This window comes from Augochlora pura, chromosome 4 (assembly GCF_028453695.1).
Source record: "Augochlora pura isolate Apur16 chromosome 4, APUR_v2.2.1, whole genome shotgun sequence".
Taxonomy (NCBI): Eukaryota; Metazoa; Arthropoda; class Insecta; order Hymenoptera; family Halictidae; genus Augochlora; species Augochlora pura.
In genome coordinates this window covers 5,717,133-5,729,371 of record NC_135775.1, presented here as the reverse complement: position 1 = coordinate 5,729,371, position 12,239 = coordinate 5,717,133, and the positions used below count along the sequence as shown (strand labels likewise).

Sequence of the window (12,239 nt, the reverse complement as noted above, 5' to 3'; positions counted from 1 at the left end):
AATTTGTCTACTTCTTATTCAACTTTTTTGTATATTCATAAATTTATACGATCAACTGGAATTCTTATTATACTGTAGATTTTTACACTGAATCAGAATCTGAAAAAGTTGAAAGAATGTAAACACAGATTCGTATTATCTAGCAAGACATTTTGCAGTTTTAATATAAATTGTGATCACTCTTCAATTTTTTGACAGTGTTTGAGAGACTTACTTTTGATATGAACGTGAAAGATAAGCGATTTAAAATGGAATTACGAATGAAAGACGAGATAAATATCATAAATCCATTCCTCGGCCGCGATTTCCAAGCCACCCGATATAAGGAAATCCTGTACACACCGTGCGCAACGCGGCGGCGGATTTTTGCTGAATCGCCACGGGGATATTCGCCGTTGCAATAACTAGAGCCACGTTTAATTCGGATTATTCGGCCCCGCGACGCGTCGCACCGCGCGTCGCCCCCGATACATTAGAGGGATACAATTATCAGGGCCGGCCTAGAAAAACCGCGGTAGCCAATTACCGACCGGCCCCTCTCTCTCTCTCTCTCTCTCTCTCTCTCTCTATCTCTCTCTCTCTATCTCTCTCTCTCTCTCTCTCTATCTCTGCCCGTAGATGCGCGGTGCGACGCGTGTGTCGCGCGGAAACGGAAGAGTCCCCCGAATATTCCTAGGGCCGGGGACAGAACGCGTATAATTAATCGCGGCGAAATATTCCAAACCGCTGATCATCGACGGCTAATTGAATTGCTAATAGCATTCGGGTTTATTATCGAGCAGGGGCAGAGACGGACGGGGAACGTTTAATATTCAGTGTCTGCGTTTATGATTGACCGCGCGTGGAACCGGGGGGTGGCGAGAGAGGGAGAGAGTGAGAGAGAGAGAGAAAGGGGGGAAACGGGGGGAACGTGGACAGGGGATCAAGCTTTCGGGTGATGGCACTTTGTCGAATTAAACCCCGGCGGACGGACTGACGTTTTCTCGTTTCGCGGAAGATCGAACGTAGGCGATCGAATTTCCTGATTTTTCCCCACGTCGGACACGCGGTCGGCCGCCCGCGCTCTCTTTTTCCGATTCGACTCGATTCGATCCGGATTCGAGGATCGAGCCGGACGAGTATTTAATTGATCGTTCCATGGAATTCAATTAGCGGACCGCGGGGCTTCATGCAAATTTATCTTCGCGATGCTAGGAGCTGTGTGGGCGGGTTAATGCGACCCATTTGGAATATTTATTTATTTATAATCGCCGACGGGGCACGGCTATTGCCCGTAAATCGTTTCTTGTAGAAAAACGTTTCGAACAAGAGTTTTAGCGTATGAAATCGGGCGTACAATGATTTAATTGATTACTAGATATATTGTCTTTTTATCGAGACTGAAAAGTGGCTTTGAATTTTGCAATCGTGAAATATCGAATTTGAATAATACTGAATTTGTAAAATGCTACTGAAAAGAGGATGCGAAATTAAATAAAAAAAACTATATGACAATATGAGTAAAAAATCGAATATTTAGCGAGATACTAATTAACTTATATTCAATATAGAATATACTTAAAATTTATTTACTTTTTAAAAACGCATATTTTTCAAGTAATCTTGAAATCTCGGTAAAAAAGTAATATAGACAGAAATTATATATAACTTGGAATTATGTATATCATAATTTACAAATATTTATTCAAAGCATTTTTCTACAGAAAAACTGGTTTTCAAGTAATTTAGGTGCCACCTAATATCACCAATACCTGCCAGGTATTGATAGACCAACTTGTACATAAAATTATTGGGAATGACAGAATGTTCTACTAGATTTTATAAAAGGAACATTAGGTTAACCTGTTGTATTGTATTTTTAATACTCGAACATTAAAAAAAGCGAGAAGTAGCGATTGATGCAACTGCACAAGTTGTCTAAGACGTAGATAAATAAATATTTAGATGCACTAGGAATATTTTGAGCACATTAGATTGTAATTGGTATTTAGTTGTCAATGGACATTCCGAAATATTTTTCAAGTTTCAATAAAATCGATTTTTGACGAATCTGATTGTAAATATCAGTCAGTCAGCTATATGCGACAAGTGAACTTAAATTATGTTATGTAAAAAGATACCACTTCCTAAACAAACTAAAATTTTGTGTGACGACTTTTTATTTCAAATAATATCAAGACAACAATTAAATAAAGAAAACACAAAGGGAATAAAATAATTTACTTGAAGAATGCGCAGGCATGATTGCCCTCTGTTCACGTGCAGATCAATCGATTGGTCGCATTATGTTTGGCCGAACAAAGGGTTAAGAAAGATTAGAATTGCGCACAGAACTACTAAACAACGGATTTTTATTTAAGATGAAAATATAAAATATAAAAAGTTAAATAAAAATATATTTCATCTATCAATAATTCCAATAAATTGCGAAGTACGTAGAAATATTTTACAATATTTCTAAACTTCGAATTTTTTAATTTTTTATTTTTCCAAGTCATTTTATATTTTCCCTAGTAATTTTTGTCACAAGTGCATACAATCCGCAGTCTAGTAATTAGTACATTACGGTACTCCATGCTAAATCAAAGCTGTCGAAGCCACCTATAAAAACCAGAAGTTAATTGCAAATATTTTGTCTCTTTCAATAATTACAATAACTTGAAAATAATATAACAAATGACTAATTTTGCAATTCATGAATAAGTTTTGCAATTCACTTAGTAATTACCTTGTGCACATTTAATACAAATTAATGTTTTCTTTCTGATCGGTAAAAATAAATTTTAAACTCAATCTTTCCCAAGCAACAATGACAGTCATCAGCGTCGATTTTGCGAACATTACGCACCTTTTCGTTTTCATTCACCGACTCGTCCCGTTGGATGATCGATCACAGGGATCTGCGCGTCGTTCATCGTCGCCCCCGCGAGAAAAAAAGGATACGAGCCGCGATAACGAAAGTGGCCGACGACGTTCGGTCGTTCGCGGGCTGTCGATTCGTGGTCGCGGCGGTGAACGCGTACCTGTTAATTACCACCTGTTCTCTGCACCGTTGCTTCCCGTTTTCCAGCCATATCGCCGGCAAGCGGCAGCTACAACGAGACCGCCCACACTCTGCGATTCGCGCAGAGAGCGCAAAGCGTGGTCAACCGACCGGTGGTCAACGAGGATCCCGTGGCCAGGGTCATCCGAGAGCTGAGGGCCGAGGTCGCCAGACTAAAGTCCCTTTTGTCAGAGAAGGTAAGGTCATGCCATCGAATTAAACATATTTTCGTGCTATTGAGAATGAAACGCTGCTTCATCAAATTATTTTATAACTAGACTACGGTTATTCATGCAAAATACTTTTAAAATTTTTCCTCTGTTCAACAAAGTAACAATGTTTTAAAATCTTATCAATTTTTATTCTTTCACAAATTCCATTAAATTCGCAGTGATGTTATAACTAGTCATCTATTTTATTATAGCTTTATATCTTTTGATTTGTTAACCCTTTTCACTTGAAAAGTAACTCTACAGAGTCACAATTTAAACTATGTCGTTTTTAAAATAATTTTTCCCCACTAAAGATGATTATATAATAAAAATATTAATATTATTATACCCACAAAGCGCATTAAATCATATCAAAATTGAAACATTGTACGACGAAATAAACGTGTTGGTTTCGTAGTTACAGTGGCTTCGAGTGCAAAGAGTTAAAATTATTTCAGACAGAAAGGAATCCGGCTCCTATCTCTTACAACCGATCCAAAGAACATTTTACATAGAGATTGCATGTATAATGACGATTTTACACGTTCGACCACAAAGAGAATGGTACTACACACACGTTCGAGTCTCTCCGCCATAATACCTGCAGTACTAGACACTTCATTACGAACACGATTTCCCGAGTTTCACCGAAGAACCGTGCATAATGCTATCTTGAAATCGATAGATTCGAAACGGCGATCCAGCTCGCCTGATCCATCTTCGTTATTCGGTTAAATCTTCCCGGTGGCGGCCATCAATTCGCGATTGCCGAGATGAAAGCGCCCGATACAAGCGCGTCAAAGTGTACGGCCGGCGCGAGTAGGCTCTCGACAAGCGAAAATCGCTGGCCGTTGTAACAATATCATAAAGAGAAATTCGAGCGCTACCGGTCGATGGCCGGGCATGTAACGCGCTCGCTGGGAAATCGTAGGATATTGTAAAATCCGCCTTCGGCCGTGGAAATGGAGCGGTAATGCGGATCACTTATTAAGCGGACCCACCTGCGAACTGTATTTTATCAGCAATCGTTCGTTCGGTTCGTTCGCTGGTACGCGGCGAGATCCCGGGAACGGAACCGCCGGCGGTCGGTCAATGAGTATCAAATAAACGATCCATGCATTTCATTTGCGTAATGACGTTTCGGCGCGAGTTTATACCGATAATAAACTCGAGCGATTTATCGGCGCATGGAGCGGCGACGCGGGGACCGGACATCGCCCGTTTTAGAGGCTGGAGCCACCGGGTACATTTTGTAATCGGCCGATTGCAAATCAGCTCCGATTATAAATAGACGCCTCTCTCCTCCATCCCCCAATTTCCCCAGTGGAATCTCTCGCCCTGTTTCACGGAGTATTTGCTAATTTATTTTTCTGTTTGCACCCCTCCTCGCGCTCTCTCTCTCTCTCTCCACCCCGTCGCGCGATGTAACGCGACGCTGCGCGTTTGTCGAGTCCGCGCCCGAAAAGTGCCATTGTTGCGGCTTGTTTATCGCCGAGCACTTTATGTAAACGCGCTCGCCGCTCGGGATAATGATTTTCCCGGGCCCTCCTCGATGCTCGGAAATCCCCTATTATTGAAATGCTGGAGGGCTTGGCCGTCGCGATTTGACAAACAAGGTCCGCAGGTCATTTTTACATTTATTCGTGTCTAATGAGTTTCCGTTAAGTGGCATGTGGTCTATATTGGATCACGCGTAGCTACAGCGCTTCAAAGGATTTTAAATCGATGGTGGAAATCACGGATTTTTCAAATAAATTTTTACGTATATTTATGACACGATAAAATGATTCAAACTTCGACAGACGTCGAATTTTACATGTGTGACTGCTAGTAGTGACATTAATGTCTGATAATATTTCAAAATTCGTTTTTAATGCAATATATTTGAAAAACCTGAATTTTCCCGGAACATTTGCAATGTTAAATAGTTCAATGTTAATTTTCTAGTTTCAATTTTATTTATCAAGTCGTTTAACTAAACGTGTTAGGTACAATGAAACTCTTGTCCTAAAATCATCATATTAACATGTAATACAATCCTTCACACACCCCATATCCTCTAAATAAAATATCAACAAACAACCTAGCCATTCACTAATTAATACAACCTGAAATTAATCCATAATCTTCAACTAATAGATTGCTTCCTTCCCACAGAGCGCAGAGCCGATCAAAGCGTTGTGCTGCTGCCAGAGGATTCCGGATGAACCGCCGAGTCCCGAGAGTCCCGAACCTGAAGAAAAAGAGTCGAAAGCATTAATCGACGCGTTCGAGGACCCAGACGTAGACTTCAAGAGAGAAGAAGCCGACAGGTACTCGAAACAAGAAGAACAACAACTATGTAGAAGTATCCTGCCCTTCCGAAGGTCCACGTCCACGGAGAGTCTAACAACATTGGACACCGGTTGTCCTCTGAAGAGATTCGGCTCGTACGAACTTCTTTCCCCTAAGGATCGCTTCGAGAGAGCCTGCAACCGCGCCAGGGTGACCGAGTTGAACGACGAGGAGGACGAGGTCAGGGAGATCCACGAGTCGGTGTTCGTCGACATCCCGACTTTGGTGGCGGTGTTGATCAAGCCGGACGATAATTTGCAAGAGTCGTCCACTCAGATCGAGGAGATTTGCTCGGACGAGGTAGCCGAAGACGGGATCGACGTTGAGTTCATCGGAGCGGAGCACGAAGGGTTCGATGACCAAGAGAAGCTAGAGAGCCTCGACCATGACGATAGAAGCAGCTCGGTGAACTCTTGCCTGGCGTCCGTAGACAACGAGTTAGACGCCTACCAAACAGACATCTTCAAATCCACGCCGAAGGAGAAGCCTAAGTTCAGGAAGCAGGACTCGGTGGACCTGCTCTCGGTCCCGATCCCCTCGAACCTTCACATCTCGAAACGGTTCGGGTCTGTAGAGGCAATCCAGAGGAAGAAGGAGCCGCTGTTCTCGTTGGAGAGGTCCCACACGAACTTAGAGAGGCGCGTGGTTCCGGATAGGGCTAAGAAGTTGAACAACATCCGGGAGATAGAGGACCAGAAGCTAGTTACCAAGAGTTTCTGGTCAAGCAGCAAAGAGCCGCTGCAGAGGAAGGGTAGCAACGACTCGGACAAGTCTTTGAAGGACTCTGGCTTGGTGAAATCAAAGAACGCGAGGAAGCCGAGCTTGGAGAACTTGAAGAGGAAGACTAGCAAGGACAGTAGCTCTAGTAGTTCCAAGGACGAGCAGATCTCCATCTCCAGTCTAACGAGGGAGAAGCTCCTGCATAGGAACGACTCGAACGATCAGGAATCGTCCTCTACGAGAGCTCACACTCCTATCCAGCGTGCCAAGAGGGCTCAAATCGTAGCGGCAGTCACCGAGAGGCTGTACTCCAGCAAGAAAGTCCCGGATGATGCTTCTGACATCAGGTCTCCGCCAGAAGGAACGGAGGTAAAGTCTTTAGCGAGGATGAAGCTGCAGGAGATCTCGAGGAAGATGCTGGGCAAGCGAAGACGGGTTTGCGTGGACACGCAGACCGACTGCTCTAGGACCATCCGCATGAAGGACACCGCGTCTTCGACGGAGAATCCCGAGATCCAGGACGTGGCAGTGCTGACGGACAACCACGAGGACTGCGAGATCGTCGCCGAGCGTAGGACGCCTGTTCTGAGGGTGAAGGAGATAGCCACATTGACTGACAAGCCGAAAACAAGCATCGTCAGGTGCAAGGACGTGGCCAGTCTTGCCAACGACCTGGAAGAGTTCGATTACGAGCTGCACTCTCCGCGACACGACTCGGGAATCCTTTCCGACGACACCCAGAACTATGCCGAGAGCAATTTGTCCAGCACAGAGGTGTCCGACGTCTGCCAAGAAACTGATCGCGCGGCGATGCACGTCGAGAGCTCCACCAACACTTTGTACTCGTCCTGCAGAAGCTTCGCGGTTCAGACACCCAGACCCAACAGTCTCTATCCGCGCAGGATAGAGACCAAAGCTCCTCCGTGTATGCGGCAATGCTGCAATCCGGTGCAAGAGCCCAGGAATCACTCGTCGATAGGCAGCCCCGAGAAGAGCGTGATCTCCATATCGCTTCCAGACACCATCAGCATCACAATCGAGAGCACGAACGTCCTGGAGTCTAGGATAGCGGTGATGGACAGCCTGGAGCAGGAGAGGACCAAGTCTAGGACGAAGGACGGCGAGGTTCAGACCGAGGAGATCAAGGAGATCGGAGGCGAGGCTGTCTGTTTCAAAGACGACAGCAGATCGACGCTCAGTCAAACGGATAGCAGGGTGTTCCGGATTGAGAATATCTTTCAGGACCCTAACAACGTTTCTAGAAGGGTAGACGCGACAGGGGGAAGGGCGGACGGGCCGAGGATGAGGAATTCCATCACCTTCAGGAATTCTCTCGGGACTTCGTACGTGTCCCAGGTTCGGGACGGCGAAGTCGGAGGGTTCGGACCAAGAAGACAAGGAGACGGGTTCATCAGGGATGGTTTAATCACCGAGGCTTTCATCACGAAGAAGAGGTTCGATTTCGGTAGGGACGCTTGCGAAGATCCTTGGAGGAAGTGGTCCGTTCCGGCAGCTATGAACTCTAAGGTTCAAAGCATTGGCCGCAACAATGGATTCTCGGCTCCTTCGTGGCAAGGTTCACAAGTCGGCGAGGTCGCTGGGCTGACGTTGTCTTGCTCGAACTGTGCGAAGGTGGAGCCCGGAGTTCAAGGAGACTCGATGAAACCTCCGGTTTTCGAGAATGGGACTATAGAACACGATCACAGTTTTTCGGACGACAGCTTGGACTATAACGAGAACAATACGCTGGGACAGACGGTGCTGAAGATGGCCGACTGCGATCTGAGAGAGAGCCTCTGTCCGCCCGACGTGGTGGCGCACACCAAGAAAGACTGCTCCAAGGTCTCTGTTTCCGAAGCGGAGAGCAACGAACCTGCGGATTTCGAGGACAGTCAGATAGAGTTTCCAAAGATGAAGCCGTCGGATGTAGCAGAAGTGTTGCAGGTGCATGATTACAAGGACCTCATCCTCGGCAGACTTTGTTACAACTACGAAGACGCGAACGAGGAACCTGAGGACTCCAATCGTGCGACTAACAGCGGAAAGAAAAAGGTGTCCTTTTCGAACAGTGCCGAGGCTGAGAAGAAAGTGTCACTGGAAAAAGAAGCTTCCAAGCAGGCTCCAAAGACTACCTTGAAGTCTATCATCAAGAACAGAAAGAAGAGGAACATCGTGGACATTGTAAACGGCGTTCAGTCGTCGAACGATGAGACCGATGATTCTCAGCAAGATGAGAAGAGTCTCAATTTGGAGGACTGGAAAGAGAAGGTTAGCGACGCTGACGAACCGTCTAAGGAATGTTTGATGGACTCGAAAGTGGACGCAAAGCAGAACCATAAGAAGGTCAAGTTTTCAGTGAGAGATTTATCCGAAAATAGCGAGTCCGACAGCTGCGAGAACGCCGAAGACGAGGAGGAGGACGCTCCCTGCAATCACGTGGCAAAGAAGATCCTTGAGGACTATCTTAGCGAGGCTGTGACCTTCATGAGGAACCTGAACTCTATCAATGAGTCTATCAATGTTGCTGGTATGCTCGACAGGTGAGAATTCTTCCTTCTGATTTAAATGCTTTTCTTTCTTTTTTAATAGATACATAAAATTATTATATAATAAAATCGTTGCTTCATGATTTATTGCAAATTTTATTAGAAACTTTAGAAAATTATAGGAATAAGATTTTACAAAATAAAAATATTTTATTTGGTCCAATTAAAATTGAGAAGTCAAGCTAAATGCTTTCTATTTTTGTTATTAGAACTCAATAAAATTGAAAAAATATAATACATATCTGAGAAAAAAATTCTAACAGATCTTATCAAAGTGTTAAAAACTGTAACTTTTATGTCACCTTATAATAAAAATAGTGCATTGCATTATTAGCAGTATTGTTACTTTTTAACAGCTAACATGCAACGTCCTTATTGATTTCAATTTTAAAGTCTGTTTGAAAATATCTATTTTTTAAAAAGCTGTTCCCAAAAGTAAATGCATATTGTGTCATGCACCGATGACTAAGGATAACCCCATCGATTTTCCTGAAGGTGTTCGTCGCCCATCCACCAGAAACGGGTCGGGAGGCAAGGGTCCCGTCGAAGAAGCCATTCTTCCCCTTGGAATCTGGACCACCCGAGGCAGGAGGTCGCGGTGACAGACGACGCCGATTATCTGAACAGCGACGAGGACATTGTCGTCTCGACGGAGTCGTACGATCGTTGTCTGAAGGGTATCCAGCGTCTGGAGGACTGTATCCGGAGGGTGGACAGGCATAACGAGCTGCTTCGCGTGAAATACGGTGTCAACTGCGGATCTGCTGGCGCTAGACTGGGTTTAGCGAGTCCTAGCACGGATCGTGCACCTGCGACGAGCGACTTCGTGGTTTCCGGTGGCACGAAGGACGCCTCCTCCAACATCATGGAAGACTGGACCAGCCCTCGATTCGCAGAGTATTCGCCTCGATCGAGTCAACGGTCTACCAGAACGCGAAACGAAGAGGAGGACCTGGAAAAGAGGATCTTCGATCAGCTGATGAACGTTGCGAACGCGACCACGTGCAGCACGTCTACGAGACTTCAGAATAGGTTCACCAGGAGCACCGACCGCAGACCACGAAGCCCCGTCACTTACTCGAAGCTCAGGGAGAAGTACAATCACGCGGACCATGCTTTCCACGGCGATCTTCAAGGTAGTTTAGACTTGAACGAGCAGAGCTACGAGATCACCGGAAATTTGTCGGTCGCCAGGACTCGAGGGATGCCTTTCGAGGATCTAGAGTCCACGATGGAGGACGACTTCTTGCCGTTGAAAAGGTTCGACCGCATCGCAGGCAAACTGCGCGTCGACTCTTCCAGGCGGCAACGGGACGATTCGGCGAGCAGAAGAGCCGCGAGTCACCACGACGATCTGGAAGACGAGTACCTGGCTCTGAAGAGCAGCTACTCGACGCAACGTGTGTCGGACGCCAGGGAGTTCCAGGAACCGCACGATTACTCGCGTAGAATCAGAGACGGTGACGCGAAAGTGTTCCCGAAGGATGACGGCTCGAACGAGATCCTGCAGTTCAGGGACAAACTGAAATACCCCGGCAGTCCCAGAGCCAGATTCCTCGAACTCCTGAGGGAGAGACGCCGGATCGTGGAGAGCAGCAGGGGAACGAGCGCCTCTTGAAGTCAAAGCAGCCCGCCACGGAATTCTTCTCCTCGTCTCATATTTTTCTATCGCTGCGCGCGAACCGCGTCGGTCTTGTAAATAATAGAGCTCAGTCTTTTGTAACGTTTCCGATCCTCGCTGCTTCACCTGGCAACGCTATCTCGTTCCCCCCTATCTCGTGATATTAAAAGATCTTCCTCGAAACTGCGCGCTCTTTTCTCCCTTCCCCCGCGGAATTGTACATAATCTGACGATACGCGTTGCGACCGGGAATCTTCTCGCTTCTCCGCGCCGGAAACTGCATGATGAAAGTCGGCTTACGAGGGTCGCGAAATTTCTGATCCCCGGATTCCGCGAAAACTATTCGCGTCCCGTGAACCGACCTTCGAAAACCGAGGTGCTTCGGCGTCGACGACTCGCGTGGACAATTTTCAACACTTTTCTAACCCTCTCTTATTGTATCTAAGAACCGCTGTCAATAAATTATCGTTACCATTATTACGAACGTCTCGTCGAGATTTGTTAGGCGACAGGTACACACCCGAGCGCATTTGAAATAATATCTCAGTTGTATTCCATTTCATACCGATCCCCGTGCCTGTAGTCATTTTTTAATTAACGCCACGCGAAATATCATTTGAATTAAATCTGAAATCCGTTCTCTTGAAATATTATTTCAGATACCATGTATTTTATTTCACAATTATTTCCATGCCTGTGATCACGTTTGAAATAACGTTATTTTAAATATCATTCGAAATAAGTCTGGAATTCTCCTTCAAAAATTATACGGCGATCCAATTATCAACTACGAGTCCGGTTTATACCGATACCCTTTGCTTTACCATTTAGTCGATAGAACGCTATAGCGTCTCTTTATTATTTTTATAGGTTATTTTTGTTGAATTTACGCGAGATCTAATGGCACTAATAAGTTGTTACGATTGTATCAATTGATTAATTTCAATTTTGCATAAGGATCTACAGTCCAGTAATAAATGTTCCATTTGAAACATAATTTGCTAGAAGATGAAGCTGAAGCTCTAAATTTGGCTTCGTCGGAGGTGATTGTCATGCTGTATGCGCGAAGGTGGACCAGGTTTGACGTGACGCTTTGAAACTGGAAATTCGTCTTAAATAAGTAAGTAAACGAGTAAAAATGCACGTCGCCTTCTTTGCGCGCGTTCTGGATATGTCTGTACAGTTTTATTTTATCGATACGAACGAGAAATCTTCTGACATGTAAGAAAGTCTGCCAGCGGTGGTCATCTTGTGAAGTTAAACTTGTCTAATGACAAACAGTACCCTGCTAAATATAATAAATTATTTCAGAATAATTTCAAATTTGGAATTTTGACTGGTCAGGTATGTAAGGTTGAGGAAACATAATTGATCGTTCGATATTTGCTCATCACGATATTAAATGATTAATATAGACTCCTTGTATGTATCATAAAGCACATAAATATGTATGAGTTTACTTTATGAGAGTGTTGTAACACTGTATTAGATTACCTCATTGTTAATAAGAAAATTAGCATTTAAAAGAAGCAGATATTTTAATCTTTTCCAACATGGCGGCCATAAAGTCTTTAACATGGTTAGCCTCGAGTAAATCAAGTACAATAAAGAAACAGTTCGAGGTAAAATGAAATTGTAGAAATTAACAGATACAGTAATAGATTACTAATAATAATTAATTAGCATTAATTAAATTCTATTTCTAATTCTATTAGCAACCTGTTAAGTGTAATTTCTATTTTATTACTTCTAGTCTGAATAAG

The 12,239-nt window shown here is 44.5% G+C and overlaps 1 protein-coding gene across 1 annotated transcript in view; it reads left to right on the top strand.

Moving 5' to 3' along the window:
- LOC144469125 (uncharacterized) overlaps positions 1–11,131 on the top strand; it is a 50,844-nt gene extending 39,713 nt beyond the window's left edge. The window contains exons 7-9 of the mRNA XM_078179055.1: positions 3,071–3,240; positions 5,413–8,849; positions 9,351–11,131. Of these exons, the coding sequence (XP_078035181.1) occupies positions 3,071–3,240; positions 5,413–8,849; positions 9,351–10,473 (4,730 nt within the window). The 3' untranslated portion in view covers positions 10,474–11,131. The remainder of the gene's footprint in view (positions 1–3,070; positions 3,241–5,412; positions 8,850–9,350) is intronic.
- Positions 11,132–12,239: the final 1,108 nt, after the last annotated feature.